The sequence below is a fragment of the Hemibagrus wyckioides genome, linkage group LG19 (genome assembly GCF_019097595.1).
Source record: "Hemibagrus wyckioides isolate EC202008001 linkage group LG19, SWU_Hwy_1.0, whole genome shotgun sequence".
Classification (NCBI taxonomy): Eukaryota; Metazoa; Chordata; class Actinopteri; order Siluriformes; family Bagridae; genus Hemibagrus; species Hemibagrus wyckioides.
The window spans coordinates 13767501-13785509 of record NC_080728.1 but is presented as its reverse complement, the minus strand read 5'-3'; the positions used below and the strand labels follow the sequence as shown (position 1 = coordinate 13785509).

The window sequence follows — 18009 nt, the reverse complement described above, 5'->3', positions numbered from 1 at the left end:
AGTTATTTGCTATAAAGTTAGTTCTTTGTGACCACTGAATATTTTTAAATTAGACAAATTTGCCAATCCTGTCTATAACTGTCCTGTCCACTCCTCCTCCTCCTCCTCCTTCAAAGGAAACATTCATAGACTATAATCATGGGGCACCTCGATTCCAGCCCCAATAGGCTTCTATTATTGCTTGTTGTAGTTCTGCTTTATAGCCACTAGGTACAATGAAAACTTTATGGAGCATCTAAGGAACATTGGCTTATATGTGTTTTTTTAATTGTTGGTAACTTTCATTTAATTTCATTTCATTGTCTGTACCGCTTATCCGATCTATCCTCGGGTCACGGGGAGCCTGTGCCTATCTCAGGCGTCATCGGCATCAAGGCAAGATACACCCTGGACGAAGTGCCAACCCATCACAGGGCACACACACACACTCATTCACACACTACAGGCAATTTAGAGACTCCAATCAGCCTAGAAGCATGTCTTTGGACTGTGGGAGGAAATCGGAGCACCCAGAGGAAACCCACCAAGCACAGGGAGGACATGCAAACTCCACACACACACACACACAGGGAGCGAGACTCGAACCCAGGAGGCTGGAGGTGTGAGGCGAACGTGCCAACCACTAAGCCTTGTTGGTAACTTAAATGAGTTAATTAGTACTTGAATAAATTGTGAATTGATAAAGATAGAGAGGACAGAGTTGTAAATTAGCTGAAGATGAATATTTGTTAAACAGCTGTACTATACAGAGAAGTCATCACTGACTTTGCTATTTGTTTGTGTTGTTGTCGCCTCTGGGTTGGAGTAGTGCATGGTAGGTTCTCGTGCAAGGATTTCAGTTGCATTATAAGTTTTATTTTCTTCATTGGTGCTGGATGTCCCCTGCCCCCTGCCTTATTTATTGATTGTCCGGTTATAGCTGTGTTTTCCTCCATATGAGAAATAAGGGTACATTCCTTTGAATATTTAGCCTATCCCAGCAGGTCAGATTGTGTTGCATTATATATCGTGACATGATGCATACAGCCGACAACACAATGCACAATGCACATGCCAAGTGTTAAGGTTCAAGATGTTTTTTCTGCACACCACTATTGTAAACAGTGGTAAACAGTCACTATTGTAAACCACTGGTTTATAGTTCCTCTAGTTTGCACATTTTTTTGTTTGCACATTTTCTGGCACTTTTGTGTTGTTTTTTGTATTTTCTGTCTGTACTTTCTTCTGTCTTGCATTGGTTTTCACATGTTGGACTTTACGTAACTAGGACAAACTTTCTGTCCTTAGCTCTGTGTTGTTGTGTTTGTTCTGTAGCTATATGTTGTTACATTGTCGTATGTAGCACCAGGGTCCTGAAGAAACGTTGTCTCATTCACTATGTACTGCGGCAGCTATATGTGGTTGAAATGACAATAAAAGCTTGACTTGATATATACCTGGAGGAGTCACCTCTGACTTTTGTTCTTATATGAGTGAAGTTTCAAGATGTGATGGTTCTCGATCTTACTTATGAAAAGTTGTTTTTACTCTTCAGTTCCTACAAAAAAAAACTCTTTCCTTGAAGCTAATGACAAACAGGAGTGCAGTAATACCACTGCCATTCAGAGTTTTCTGACAGGCCTGAACACTCCGAGTCGCAGAAACTGGAAGTTCTCCGGCATGACGTCATATCGCTGACTCAAGCCTCTGCAGGTGGCGCTGCGCCTTTAAGAAGGTGCTTTAATAAACAATGAGCGTCTCCGGCTGGCAGCATGACATCACCGCTGGATTTGGAGACAGAGACGCGCACGGAGAACGCTGAGGCCACATTAATCCAATCTGCACCAGCCAAGTAAATATTGGCTTCTTTATTTCTCGCACTTTCTCCAGGTGGCTTTGGATAACAGGTAAAGAATACAGGCAATGTTCCGTCCAAAACTGGCCACAGACCGAGAAGGATTTATCGGCATGGCCTGGATTTAGGACCGTACAGCTTCAGCATCATTATTATCTGACGGTGAGTAGGACCGATTGAGTGATTAATAGGAAATGAAGGCCCGTGGATGCTTTGTGTGGACAGCAACACTGCTCTGTGGTCAGGAATACTTTTACTCTCTATAGCCTTTCGTTTAGGTAAGATTCCATGCATGCAGATCTGTTTAGGTTTATTTACAGAACTGAAATGAATTTCTACAGAATTCCTCACTGTACTAGTTTTAGATTGCACGAGGAGAACGTGTGAAAACGAATTGCTCCCAGCTCGGACCCTGTTTGCTTTTACTATTCAGTGAATGTGATGTAGAATAGAGAAAGGCGAAGGGCTGTGCTGGACAGACAACATTTCATTCATTTGCTCTGAACCTTGTTTTGGCATCCACATTGGCCGTGGCGATTATGCTCCTCTTTATTTAGTGCAACATTCTTCAGAATGAAATGATAAATATAGGATATAGGTCAGGCTGTATCATATTGTTTGTTTGCCTTGGTGTCAACTATATGTTGGAATAATGCACGGAAGGGTCTCGTGCATGGTTTACAGTTGAATTGTAATTGTTTATTTTATTTGTTCAAAGGTACTGGATGTCCCCTCCCCCACCACCCCGTTTACGGATGGTCCGGTTATAGGCGTCTTTTCTTCTGTGCAAGATAAACAACAACAACAACAACAACAACAACAAAGCGAATTCCAGTGCACGGACGGATATTTATCACGTCCCGGCGTTTGTCGAGGTCAGATTGCGTTGCCTTGTGTGTCGCGAGGTGATGCACACAGCTGAGCACGGGGACTCGCGCGCGCACGCCAACCGAAGCTGTTCGTGGTGCTGAAGGCGGCTGAGAGAGCGCGCGAAGAAGCTGCGAGGAGTATGGCCGCCGGCAAGCTGCTGCTGTACGCCGGTCTTTCTCTGTCCCTGTGCGCGCTAGGCATGCTGGCTGTAGCCGTGTGCTCCGACCACTGGTACGAGACGGACGCCAGGCGCTATCGCGAGCGGTGCAGAAGCTTCTCGAGCCGCCGCAAGGACCCGGGTTTCATCTACATCCCCAACAACAGCCTGCCGCTGCGCGCCAGCCGCTCGCGACTCGACCGCTGGGAAGGCAAGCTGCTCGTGACGCGCAACCGACGGCAGCTTTTCGCCATGAGCGCCGCTGATGAGTGCAGCCGCCAATACAACTCCACCAACATGGGCCTGTGGAGCAAATGCCACCGCCTCGGGTTCGACCAGGACATCGAGGACCTGATTAGAAAAGGTAAGGGCTGGAGATCTGAAAAAACAAAGGGCTGGGATTATTATTGCTTTTTTGGGAAAAAATATTGTCGCGCGTCAGTGAACACTAAACCGTCGGTTGTGTAATCATCACGTGCCAGTGAGTGTTTCAGTTTTACCCCATGCAAACAATGAAGTTCTCCTGCCTTCATCCTGCACACATCATCAAGGGTATATGATTTGTTAATCAGCTGTCCTTTCTCAGAAGGCTGCATTGTGCACGAATCCACAATCAGTCACTATGTTTTGTGCGCTCTGATCCATTCTCGTGACGAGCTCCAGATGTGGTCCCTCCAGATGTTCGAGTTTCTGTTGTTTTCGTACAAAATACTTCACATAACTTAACAATCTGACAAAAAGGATTCACAATGGAATTGACCATATTACTTATCCCTAAGCCTTGTCTTTATTTGTCTTTAAAACCTGTACACGCCCCTAATTAAAAAGTGTTTTATGTGAAAAATGAAATCATAAAAAAAACTAAGACACATCTTTCTCCACCATTACTGTGATATAGCAAATAACACAATTGAAGTGAAAAACAAACACGTTTGAGGAATAAAGGAGAAAATCTACACTGACCTGGTTGCACCAGTGTGCACATGCATTTATAATGGGGCATGTGACTATGTTCAGAATGAACCAATCACATTCAAACATATGTTCAGAAGTCATTCTCATGCACCTGTCATCAGTGAAGTGACTCCAAATAACAATCAGCTATTCGTCTAGGATTTTCTTGGCATCTTCTTGGTTTCATCTGACTGCTGAAGCCATGGTCCACACAGCATGTACAGGATCAGGAGATGGGTACAAAGGGGTACAAAAGAATTTCCAGAACTCTAGGTCTACCATTGAACATTGTAAAGCTCATCATCTAAAGAACCCCACACCTATACTGAAGCATGGTGGTGGTAGCATCACTCTCTGGAGCTGCTTCTGTTCAGCTGGGACTGGGGCTTAATTCATGATAAAGGGAATTATAGACAGCTCCAAATACCAAGGTATTTTAGCACAAACCTGCAGACAACTATAGATAAAGAAAAATGTCACCTTCAAGCATGATAACGACCAAAAGCACCAAATCAACAAAAGGCGCTTCTGAAGAAGGAAACCAGCACTTTGGACTGACTCAGATCTAAATCCTATTGACGACCTGTGGAATGCCTTGAAGAGGGCTGAGAATTTGATAGATCTGGAGTATTTTTGCAAGGAAGAGTGAAATAAAAAATTTTCAAATCAAGATCATGTGTTAAATTGGAAGAACCTTAACCCCCAAATCAATCGGTGCTGTGTTACAAGCTTGTGCTGGTTGTTATATCACATTAAATGTAGGGATGTATCTGACATAGTCTTGGTTTCATTATTTTACATCACATGGACTTTTTATATCCACAGTATGAAGCTATAATTATGGCCACCAATTAGTCTCATCAGAATGACAAAATCATGAAACCTTTGCCTGGGATTTGTTGAAATGTTAGGTAATTCTATTATACTGTGTGGACTTTGAAACTGTATGGTAAGCAGGATGTATGATAATGTAATGGCAGACATTTTTAAACCCCCTGATCACTGACAACCGTCTCTATTTTCTAAAATTGTTTCGAAAAAAGTATTTTTTCTTTATATGAAAAAGGCTAGACCATCCTTGTCCTAGTTGATGGACAGCATCAGATTGAGAATGTGTGGAAATCTGATTTACTCTGAGATTTTTGGACACTGAGTTTCCCTCACCAAAGGAAATGAAATAATTATGTTGCATCAAAGCTTTCCTTAGGAAAGAGAAACCTTTAAGTGCTAGTGAATATATAAGAAAACACATCAGTGCTGTTGCATTTCGGTTTAGGGAAATAAATTATCTATAATCAGTGATGTTCAGCATGTGGGCTGATATATTTTTGGTTAATATTTAGAGAAAACTCATACTGTACACAATATATTTTCCTATAAGGGCTTTTTTTGTGAAGGGAAAAGCTTTAGTTGCTTTAAGTGCTTTATGTAAACTTCTGCCAACTCTTGAACAGAACTCTTGCAATGGTAAACAGAGAAAATATACCATAATATAAGACCACCATCTTTATATCCTAAAGATGAGAGATTTGAATTATTTAACACATAAACTGATGAACTTAAAATAAAAAAATCCACCCTGAACTACTTGTAAATTAGTTATAATTAATACATGATCTATAAAAGCTTCTGAACTAAGTCAAGATCAATTTTTTTAATTTAAATTTCTTTTTAATCTACATGTTTTTCTGTTTTCACATTGAGTCCCATGTGACCCGCAATGCCCTTGCTTCATCTGTAAATAAAGAGAGAGAGAGTGATGCAGCAGAGCTTTAGTTGTTTTGTCTGTCCTGCTGTCTCAACCTCATCATTTGTACACTCTGCTCAATCAGGTCAGCTTCTAAATCGTCACCTCTCATGCTGATACTGCGATCAATGCCATCGAGCTTGACATCTTGTAGATCAATAAATAGCCGAGTCTCTGTTGAAACAATGGGCGAATGTGTTGTGCTAGCTGCATTGCATTCTGGATCTCAGTGACCGAGGTTTTGTACCAACCTCACCTTTGTTCACCTAACTGTTCTGTTTTTCATTAACTGGGAACTGGTAAGTGAGAAAAGACGGCTCTTATTTATTTATTTATTTATGTATTTTTTTAGCATCTAACCAAAAACATGATGCTTGTCACTCATGCACAAGATTAACCATTAACCATTAAATTCACGATCAATAACTGTCCACCTATGAAATCAGCATGCCACAACCTCTCTCTTCTTGTTAGTAATAACAAAAATACAGCACCAAGCAACAAATTATAACCAGGCTCACGCAGAACCACATCATAAATATTTCAGCATCAACATTTTCAACATGTTTCAGGGTGGAGTTGTAAGGAGCAGTAAGGCTTCCAGCTCTCTCAGCTCTGCCAAGGTGAATCTGCATGTGACAGCACAAAATGGCCTCTGTGCAACATGAACATACAAGCTTTTACAAGCGCGTATGTGCCCCGTTATGTAACTCTGTATTTGATGAAGAGGCGTCTTTGTGAGTTGTGAATGCTACAAACCTGTGTGCAGTGCACAAGCTGTCTGTGTTTAGTCTGATCAGCAAAGGCTTGTTTTCTTTTCCACAAGGCCACTGATAGTGTTTGGCAGCGTGATTCAGAAAGTATCCTAGATACGGTGATAGTACAGTGTGTGTGTGTGTGTGTATTGGAAAGTACAATGTTTAGTGGCCATTCACTTCACTGTCTTGCTGTTTGTGTGATAGAGCGATAACTTTCTGTCAGGTTTGTCACTGCTTGCTTGAAAATAGATGGCAATATAAAATATGTGTGTGTGTGTGTGTGTGTGTATGCGTGTGGGTATATGGCTGAGTTCTATTCCCTATTATTATCTCAACACACAGCATATCTTTGCATGAAATCCGCTGACTTTACTCTCCTTGCCCCCCCCCCTCCACTTTGTACTCCCAGAGGAAATTCATTTTGTTCTTACAAACACATTAGATTCCCATGAGAGCAAAAGAGACAGCGAGAAAGAGGAAGGGGGTGAAATAAAATAGCAGCGTGCTAGAGTAAAGGCCTTGTTTTTTTCCCCAACTGAAGAGGATAGGACTGTAACCATTACTCTGTATTCATTCCTTAAATTGGTAGATTAAAAGGCAACTGTAAACGTTTGAAGAAGTAGATGTAGGTTTTTCCAAGAAAAAAAAAAATCACGGTCTAACAACCGTAAAAAAAAAAAAAATCTTCTGCGGTTCTTGATCTCATCCCTTGTAGAAGGAAGGTTTTGCTATGAATTTCAAGGAATTGTTGAGAATGAATAAGACTGATGTGGCAGCAACCAGAATTATTAACCTTGGTTGTTAAGAAAAATGAAAAAAAAGAGAAAGGACTAGAGCAGGGGTGTTCAAGTAATATCAGCTATGTGAAATGCTTAAAGAGCCTGGATAAGCAATTAACATGACTGCCTGGTGGCAACAGCTACCTGTATTAATCCTTACAGCTATTAAGATACTCTAAATAAGATTATAGTATATAATAGTAATAAATAGTTATAAATTAGATTATTTTATGATGTTTACGTAGTAACAATTTTGATGAATTCCACAACTGAGATGAAATGCATCATTTGTTCGTCATTTTCTCCCATCACTAGCTACCTCACGCTATCCTAAGCTAGCTATCAACCTGGATTGCACAAGCCCTCTTCCCCATACCTGACACGCAAAGTTAGTGGGTGAGTGTGAATGTGACTGACATGGGTAATGCCATCCCTTCCATCCAGAGATCACTACCAACATTACTGGACCAAACACATGATTGCTGGGTGAACAATTTTCTGTTGTGCCCGAGGTTAGACTGCTTTAAATTTGAGACTGAGAGAATACACATATAGATCTTTGTCCAAACATTCTGTTTTTGTTGGCTTTTTTTTGTGATTAATTTTTTTCATTCAAATTCTATACTTAAAAAATACAACAGAGTACAGCCGCGTACATATTTTAGATATATTATAGTAAACATATTGTGACATTGTGATAAAAGAAGCCTTATATAGGAGGATAAAAAAAAGGAATAAACAGAATCTAAACAATGCACAGGGATATATGTCAATGTCAATGTTCATGATTGATATGTTAAGAGGTCGCAGAAGTAGAACATTTGGCGTTATTAAATCAGTAGTGCAGTGGAGAGCTCTAACGTTACTGTATCTTGAAAACCATTTTTTGGGTCTCAAGAGTGTGTGGAGGAGCCAGCAAACTAAATTACTCTTCCCTCTTTAGGGAGGTCGATCTTGGAATCATCATTTAACTGAAGCATTATGGGGTCCACTGGCATACTGTACTCAAGTGGTTTTGATCATTTAGAATGCACGCTCTTCCAAAAATTGTTTGCTTTTTCACAATCACGCAATTAAGCTGTTATATAAATATCGGGACATGTCGCATAGAGACTAATGGATTTTATTAAGATGTGTCCAGTATGTCCTGTGACTTCATGGATTCTCTTATGAAGTAGATGTAAATGAAGTAAATTTCCCATTATCTATCTATCTATCTATCTATCTATCTATCTATCTATCTATCTATCTATCTATCTATCTATCTATCTATCTATCTATCTATCTATCTATCTATCTATCTATCTATCAAACCAAAGAGAGTAAAATCTATGAAAGTCCTCTCTCAACAAGCTAAATAAATGACAGAACTTCATGTGATTGACTCAGATTGAGCATCTGATACTGAAGCTGTGGTTCAAGTTTAGAAAACTAGAGTTGCTGAATTTTTTTTTATAACATTCCAAACCAAGGATTTAATCCACTGAAATACTGTGTTCACATCTAGACTCCAGTCCACCACTCGATGACCCCAGGACTAGACAGTTCCTTTTGGTGTGCAATCTCCAGATTAGGTGATATTGGTGGGGAGTTTGGGAAAAGAAGAAAAACTTAAAAGGAAACAATTCATGAGACAGAGGCATCAGGAGATAACAGGTAAAGCAAACACTATAAAAAAAAGAGAAGAGAGAGAGAGAGAGATCACTCAAGGAAAGTGAATCCTTTTTCATCATCCACCATCTGTTCCTCAGCTCTCTACAGGAAACCCATCAGGAAATGATGAAGATGTTTAGGCCTTAGAGTGCAGTCACTGAGTCGCAGAGCCAAAAGTGAGAGATGCTTGGCCCCCTACCTAAACCACATTGTCTGTCCTCTAACCTAATGAGAGAGAGACAGAGAGAGAGAGGTGGGGGTAGTAATTAGATAAGATGAGAATAGGATTACCCTCCAGCTCCATGGGGATATTCCTATCCATTGGGTGTCTAAATTCGACACAGTGTGAGGATGATGCTCTGGCCCTTCGGATTGTCACCGAAGCCCTAATGAGACATAGGTGCTGGCATTAATCACATCGAATTTTACTACTTGCTTCTCCAGGATACAAGCCATTTCCTTTGGAATATACCATTAGGAAAGTCTATAGTGAAAATAATATTGTTTGTGAGGATGGCCGACTGGCTGACTAAGCCTTTCCTGCTTTACAAATATATAAAGACATCAATATAGGGCTTCAATTTTGGCATCTATATCAGATTATTTGCTGTTAACAAAGGTCTTAAGGCAGATTTTTGATGTATTTTGGATTTTTATGGCACCAAGAACAACATCACCATCAATAGCTGTAAGAAAAATACACATAATTATATGAAGTGGGGCTGGGCCTGATTTCATTCTAGCACAAATTGCCTTTGGGGGATACTACAAGTAAATAAAGTAAGCACACATATAGCAAGCACAAAATGTCCAACTAAAGTACATATTGCATAAAAGGACAGATAACAGAACTGTAAGTTTAGTAGGTATTTTTGGGTTATTGCTATTGGGTTATGTTCGGTATGAACCCAGTCGAACCCAGTACCTCCAGTTTCCCCCCCTAGTCCCAAGACCTGCATTGTAAGCTGATTAGCATCTCTAAGGGGGCTTTCACACTGGCAGTTTAGTCTAAAACAGAGCATGGTTCACATGAAAAATTGGTGTGAAAGCTGTCCTGTGGACTGGGAAGTGCAGCCTAGAATCGAACCTCAGACTACCTGTAGGAGGTGGTGTGAGTTACACTGGAGCTGCAACCCGCAACTCGGGTCCCCACTTGTTCAGGAAGTAAGTATGTTTTAGTCGATGATGACATCATTAGTTTCCACAACATGTGTACCATGAATGGCAGGGGAACACTGTGGGATACAGAAGAGGTGAGACCGGGAACACTCACACTCAGATGTGGACCACAGCAAACATTCCCAGTGTGAAACCACCTAAATTTTCTGTAGAGTGTGTGTGCAGTTGTGCCCTGCGATGAGTTAGCACCCCCTCCAGGGTGTCTCCTGCCTTGTGCCCCAGGTCCCCTTGGATAGACTCCAAGCTCCTTACAACCCTCTGTAAAATAAGTTGTACAGAATATGGATGTATGAATGAAATTATGCTGTCTATCTATCTTTAAGTGTTCATGTATAATAACTTGCCCCACATCTTTCTTATTATGCCACTGATGACACTCATGATATTATTCTATATTATAGTTTATAGAAACTATAATAGTTTCATTATCCAGCCACTGATGGATATTATATTTTTCCCTTCTCCTCTAATATAATGACCAGCCGTCACTGCGTGTTAGTGTCAGTAACAGCAAGAACAACTTTATATTTCCTTATGTAATGAAATAAAAAAATACAAAAGAGGATAATAGAGTACAGAGTACTATGTTGAGGATGTCACTCTTGGTGCTACACACCAATTCGTTTTGCTTATTTACTTACGTTTGATTATTTTGGTCCCTCATACATGTTATGTTCATCTACACGTGTCGTCAGATGATGGAATTGTCTCCAACGTTGATAAATAAAGAAAAGAAAGAAAGAAATGCATGTCCCTCTGTTAGCATTTATGTTTCAGACTTCATGCTGTATCAAATAAATAAGAAATTAACCCTTTTTACCAGTACACTGGAGTTTGAAATCAGACATTTTCAATCAGTATAAAAAAATGAATTATTTTATCGCTCAAGTCTGATATAAAATAAGTCAGGACTCTTTCAGTGTGAAATGTTTGTTTTTCCCTGTTGGATAAACTTACACAGAATTTTAGTGGTTGAATATACTGCTTTCAAATTTTAGAGGCTTATGAAGTATCTCAGAGAGCAGAAATGGGTTTGATGTCATTTACAAACATTTGTGTTGAAAAATGAACCATTTTTTGGGTGGGTTTTTTTTTGGAACTTTTCTATGAAATATTTCTCTAGTATGTTAGATAAAACCAGAAATACTTTATGTTTAACTACAAATACTTCAAGCCCTTTGTGTTTACTTTCATATGAGACATTAACCACCACTGTGGAGTGTGACATGACAAAGAAATTTAATGCGGGATGTTTACACAACCAAAACAGGAGCATATTTCATTTTTTTTGGCTTCTGGATATGAAAATAATCATTAACAGAGTGGTATGATATGGCATGACATAAAGTACATCTGCCGCAGAGCTTATTATTTTCTGTCACTTTTCAAAACGTTTTATTCCATTACATTCTTTAATGCTCAAATTATAGGGATGTGGCAGCTTGTTAGTGGTTAAGGCATTGGTTAGTAGTTTGGTTAATACTGGTTGGTAGTTTGTGAGTTTGACTCCCAGGTCCAGCAAGCTGCTATTGCTGGGCCCTTGAGCAAGGCCAAAAAATGGTGTATAAAAATGTATTGCTCTGGATAAGGGTGTCTGCCAAATGCCGTGAATGTAAATGATGACGTTCCTTACTGACAGTGGAGACTTCTTTCAAAAAATGCTAAATAAACATCTTCTCAACAATTTTAAATGCATTGATTTGAAGCATCCACCACACAAGCCCATTATTTGTTACTATAGAAACAATAATTATTAAGTATTAGAGCAACTCAGTCGTTAATATAAAGCTGTGATATTCTTGCAGCTGAAATTACTGCTCTGACCAATCAGAATCCCGAATTATATGACGAAATAAAAAAAAAAATAGTGAAAAAACACACAGAAGCAAAAAATCTTCCCTTATAATGCTAATTATTAAGCCAAATGTGCAAATGTATGCATTTTATCATAACATTACTAAGATTTGTACAGTTGTCTTTAGTCCTGTATGAAAATAAATGGAAAGTACAGGAATTGGAAATATAGACAATTAGAGGTGTTTGTATGTTATTTGCAAATCGCACCAGAATGTGAGTGTGTGTACGTGTGTGTGTGACTCACAGATCCATTTGAGGCTCATGTTCCTTTACTATCCAACCACATTTACCAGCTGCACAGGTCCTGTTACAGTTTGCGTACAAAGCAGGAAGCAGAGATGCTTTTCTTACGTTACTTAATCATTTAGGAGCATCTGAAGAAAACGAAACCTGTGCTACACTACACTACACTACTAACACCATCCAACGATCCTCTGCTATTGGCAAACTATTCGAAGCCCACATCAAGCTCTTATTGCATAACTAAACAGTGCTATCAGTAAGTCGGAGTCCCAGAGAACAGTGTAGGCCGGGGGAGTAGTGATAAATATTGTTATTTCACATGGCCAGAAGCCAGTGAATGGGCATCAATGTTTCATGACCCCGGAGTTGTTCTGAGAATTTCTTTCTTCCTTCCTAACTGTTGAAACTTGCTGTAGATTAAACCTCAAAGCCAGCTTTGCACAGTTAATGCTGCATCTTGAGGTGTGGGAGTTGCTCGGGTAGCAAATATTGGATGAGGATTGAGTGGGGACGCTGAATGCAGTAAATACTAATGCACTGGTGTACCTGTGGAACTCTGGGATATGCATTTGTAAAAGCAGACAGCTTGCTTTTGCAATTATTGGAAGGAGTGGAGAGAGAACCAATGTGGCCGCAGAGGTGAGATAAGACCAGCGAAAGCTTTCTGAGCTCTTTGTAGTGTCTGGCTTCATATTCTTCCCTCCTGTTGGAACCTTAGGAGAGTAAAAACACTGTAAAAGCCATCACTGGACAATCATAACTTTTTCTCAGTGGCAACAGTCTTCAGTGCTTCTCACTTTTTATGTATGGCATTTCTGTGGATCTCAGTGGTTAAGCCGGTCAACCGATTGGAAGGTTATGAGTTTAAATCCCAGGACCTCCAAGCAGCTACTGGGCTTGAGCAAGGCATCTACCAAATGCTGTAAATGTATTTTACCAAGTATTTTAGCTATCAGAATGTAAAGTGTTCAAGCTGTTAGATCACCAAGCTACAATTTAGTGAGACTAACTAGTAGGAAAGAAGAAACTCAGCAAAATGAGCTCATCCCTTTTTGGCACCGGGAATAATTTAGAGCAGGTTTGGACAGAAATAAAAGGAAAAAGAAGATTTCTAGAGTTGATCAAATACTTTAAGTTTGGAATGAAAGAAATCTTGAGCTTTGTTTTGTTTTTTTTGATCGAAGGAATTGATTTGCTGTACTCTGACACAATTATTTTATCACACTGATGATATCTTCTAATAGTAATAGTTTTCATAGCCTTAACTAATTCATAGCTAGGTTTCTGTAACCCTGATCGTTTTTGTACTCATGTGCGTGTGTTTATAAATGCCAATCATCAGCTGATTTATTTTGGCCATAAAACTCCATAAAAGGCAAGGGTTACAGAGGTTAAAACATCACCTCATGCCTCTTAATGGCAGTATAATGAACTCTCATTAAGGGAGAGCATTAACTTTCCCTCCTGTTATATGGTGCCATTTCTTTTGTCCTAATTGAATAGCCTGTCTGATTTGACCCAATATATGGATTTCTTTTGGATTGCTTTCCTTCAAGTCATTAAAATGAAATGGGTTCATTTCAATTGAAGTAAATAAAATGCATGCAAAAATGCAGTAATTTGCAGCGGTTATATGATCTGAACTCAATTATGCAAATGGTTTTTTTCTGAACTAACTGTATTTTTTGCATATTATGCTTGCATTTCCTGTGAAAATGCACCTGCTAACAATTTACAAATAAATTTGTTTGTATCCAGCTTGATAAATGAGGCCCACTGCGTGAGAGCAGAAATCAGAAATAACCATCTGTGCTGCCATCTTATTGCTGCTTTGTAGCCAGTCGCTTAATAACTCCACTGTGCTGAAAGCGTTTTAATGTAGATTTGTGGGTACACACACACACAGAAACTTTTATCCTTAACCCTCACCCTGTATGAACTTCCTGCAGCCTTGAACAGGGCTCAATAGACCTGATTGAGCTCCTAGCTGGGATTTGGACCAGCTCTGATCTCTGATGTATGACCTTTCCCTCTTCCAGGTGGGTTCCTCCCTCCCCATCCTCTTCCTCCACTCCTTTTTCCCTTCTCCTTTGATCAATGGTTCATCAGAAGGGTTGGACTTCACCAGGGCCAAGCCGACAGGGAGATGACACCAATCAGCTTCCTATTCAGAGCAGGAAAAAGACGAGGCACTTGTTAAGGGCCATGTAGACAGGAGAGCTGGCTTTTTTTAATGAGAATCACGTTCTCTGCAGCTGCCCGACTGAATGGGGAGCTTTCAGGCTGCCTACAAAGCAAGAATTATACCCAACACAGGAGTAGTACAGCTGCTTAAACTTTTTACCCCAAAGAATACATGATGGAGTATGGGGTAGTTTAGCTTGTCGATTTCCAGTCAACAATTTCGCCTTGATAAATAACATGTTTGGTCAGGGAAAGTGTGCTACAAATAGAAGGTCTGGTGAATTAAATAATACCAGGGCTGAAATGGGACAAAAATGTCTTCAATCTTAAAAATAAAGGCATTAAACTATAGACCTTAGGTACTAAACCTTACTTGTCAGTTGCATCATTATGTCCTTTTTAGGGTACATCTTCTGTTCCTTGAGAAAGTGACTATGTGAAACATATTTAAGGTCATAAAAGTTGCATGAAATGGAGATTTACTTTCATTCATTCACAAGAACACAGTCAGATATGAGGCTCGCATGCCAAAGACCATGTTCATTAGTATGCAAGTACAGCTTTCAATCACTCATCCTGCTTACGGTCGCAGTGCTTTAAATGAAGCTACTAATTTGTTTATATTTGGTGAAAAAAAAGATTTGGCAGCTAATTTCTTTGGAAAAATATCATAGTACACACTAAATTAAATGCCTGTAAGAGTGGGATTAATAAAAGAGACCAATTATAGACTCGAGTTGAGACAGAATTCACAGAATTGCACATGCTAATATATATTTTCTATCTTTATTTGCATATATTTTCTACTGTATGTTATGTTTTTGGAGTCCACCCTATAATCCACCTTACAGTGTATGTCACACCCACTCTGGGTTTAAATCTGAATAGAGATGGAGATACAGGTTTTTGGAGCACCATGCAGACACAGAGAGTGATATTGCATTACACCTCTATTTCAATCCCATTTCCCAGTAACATGCCCTGGATGTAACTTCACTCCACTGCAGGGCACAATGTGCACATTTATTCACACCTAAGAGCAGTTTATCTTCACCACTTCACCTATTGGCATTTCTTTTTGGAGATGAGAGAAAACTGACGAATCCCATGTGGAATTCCACATAAGACTGTCTGAAACTTCACACAGGCAGTAATTTAAGCTCAGGATCGAGCTCAGGGCCCTGGAGCTGCGAGACAACAACACTTTCTGCTGTAACACAGTGCTAAATTTTGTATATGAATAAAAATAATAATAATACTTCATACATGTGTATGATTCTGACAGCGTGTACTAGTGTGTCCCCTTGTGTGGTTTGCAGCTTTGGAGCTTTGATTTGGAGTGGGGTGGGGGTGACCTGGGGGTAATTGGATTTTGTGAGGACTCCGACAGTTTCAGAAACAGCCCTGCCCTTCGTGGTACCTCCCACGTGACAAGAAATGGTGTTTATAGCTAGTGTTTCAAACCTCTGTGCAGTTGGGACTCAATGAGACCAAGTCTAGCTTGCAGGTTGTTTGTAGGGTAGAGCTTAACAGAGTGACCAATGGATATAGATCTTCATTGGACTGGTACAACTCAGACCCATGCGAGAAGTTGAATGACGGACGTTCATCTAGAACAGGAAGAAAAATTCCTCTGCCTCTGTTGTCATGGTAACATGAAGACATTGCTTGACAGATGTTATTTCTGCTCTCCAGAGCCGGCATTCATTGCTTTGGTATGTACAAGACCAGACTGAGATTCAGGATGTGTGAGATGTGTGCAAGTTGCAAATACTAATCCATCTGTATGCAGATGGAAATGGTTGAAGTGTATCACTCACAGTCATGCAGGTGTCTATGACTAATAATGCTTCTAATACTGTACTGACAGTGAGATGCCATGAAAATGTGTGAAAAGGGGGAGAGAAAAAAGAAAGAACGTGAGAGAAAAGGCACAGAGACAGACGGAACTTCACTTTGACAGCAATCTCAAAAAACAAAGTGGAATTAGAAAGACCTTTTATAGGTGTTAATTGGTGTTAATCTGCTTATTAGATCTGAGGTACTTAAACTGTGTTTGACAGCATTGATGATGCAAAATGTCGATCCTTCTTATCTCATACACATCAGTTAAAACACCAAAACAACACACACACACACACACACACTGTCCTTATTTAAGGACGATGAATGTGCATTAAATTAAGAAGCCCAGCTTGTGTGAACACCAGGAGAGTCTGAAATGGCTTTGACATTTGAATGACATCTATTTCCCGACATTTTAATTGGAACGCTCCCTGAAAATGGGCACAGGACCGACACTCTCTGCCAGTGCTGTCACAGTATTGCTAAAGATCATCATGAAAAAAAAAAAAATATCCTCCATTAAATATTAGTATTGTTTGCTAGAAATTAGAGACAGGAAATGCTGCGCTAGCTGTTTCCTGATATCACGGTTAAATTTTTCATGATGGTCTTGTTTCAACTACTGTGCAGTTTGTCATTCGGTGTCATATCGTTTTGATACTAGCAGGTTTTTTTTTACACGCTAACTGGTGATAGTTACATATATATGTTATTATTAGCAAGGTACATGGATATATTATTGAACCTGCAACCTAAAATCAATCCAGAGTCCCCTTACTCTGAGGAACATTAATTTGAGAAAGCATGTCCTCCTTGTATGAGGATTGCTGAAGATTGCTGCATTAGACCGTAGACCATCCAAGATCAGTCAGATGAAGGATGATGACATGCTCCATCCAAACAAATTCTCTAAGCCAAGGCACCGACAATTTTAATAAAGTTTGTAAAATTGTTCTTAATCTGGACAACAGCTTCCCATGGAGTCCACTTAATGTCAGTGGCAGCCAGAGTCTATATTTGAGAAGAAACTATCAGGTTTATCAGAAAAAGAGAAAAGTAGAAAGATAGATAGATAGATAGATAGATAGATAGATAGATAGATAGATAGATAGATAGATAGATAGATAGACCCCTATATGGTTATTTGGCTTGCCTAGCTAAAGGAATCCTTAAAGTGTAACATTGTCAAGTCTGAATTGTTGTATATAATATAGTTCTATACAATTGTAAATGTTCTATACACTTCTGTTCACCTTTATAAAGAATATTTAACGGTGATGAGTTCAAAACACAGAAGGTACTGTAGCTATTTGAGAGATGCGTACTGAGGTACTGCATAAATTACTATTACTATTATAATTATTATTATTATTAGTTGTTGTTGCAGTAGAATTATTATAGATGTCAATTTGTGTGTGCTGTTCTTGATTTCTGTATACTGGTGTACCATCTGGTATATGTGGGTATGAAAACTAGCTCATCCAGAATGGGTGAGAACAGTTGGAGTTGCAATGCAATGTACTGTAATGCTGTCATAGACTTCCTCTCAAACAATGTCAAACACAGAGCCATTGCTGCTGCATATAGCATGCAGCATATAGGATGTCATATAGGAACAAATACTGGACATAAAGAAATTAATACTGACACATTGTTTGAATAATTCTATGGAAATATATTAGATCTGTTTAATATATCAACCTCTGCCAGGTTCTCTGATTAGACCTGAGGTGATACCCCATGAGTCAGATAAAACCATTCTACTGCTGCTTCTTCTTTATATCCCACCCCTTGACAGACACCATTATAACAAGATAATCAGTGTTATTCAGTGGTTTTTTTATGTTATGACTGACCTGTGTGTATGTATTAAACATTTTAATCTAATAATAATAATTGTAAGTACATATGTTCCCAAGTTCACTTAAATGCCTTTTTATTCATCTAAG

General features: G+C 39.4%; 1 protein-coding gene across 2 annotated transcripts in view; it reads left to right on the top strand.

Moving 5' to 3' along the window:
* Nucleotides 1-1744: 1744 nt before the first annotated feature.
* tmem178bb (transmembrane protein 178Bb) overlaps nucleotides 1745-18009 on the top strand; it is a 98025-nt gene continuing 81760 nt past the window's right edge. Inside the window, exons 1-2 of one of the 2 annotated variants that reach the window (XM_058417553.1) lie at nucleotides 1745-1996; nucleotides 2553-3225. In XM_058417553.1, the coding sequence (XP_058273536.1) occupies nucleotides 2844-3225 (382 nt within the window). In that variant the 5' untranslated portion in view covers nucleotides 1745-1996; nucleotides 2553-2843. Of the gene's footprint in view, nucleotides 1997-2037; nucleotides 2113-2552; nucleotides 3226-18009 lie in introns of those variants that run through there. The other variant, XM_058417554.1, reaches the window with a different exon arrangement.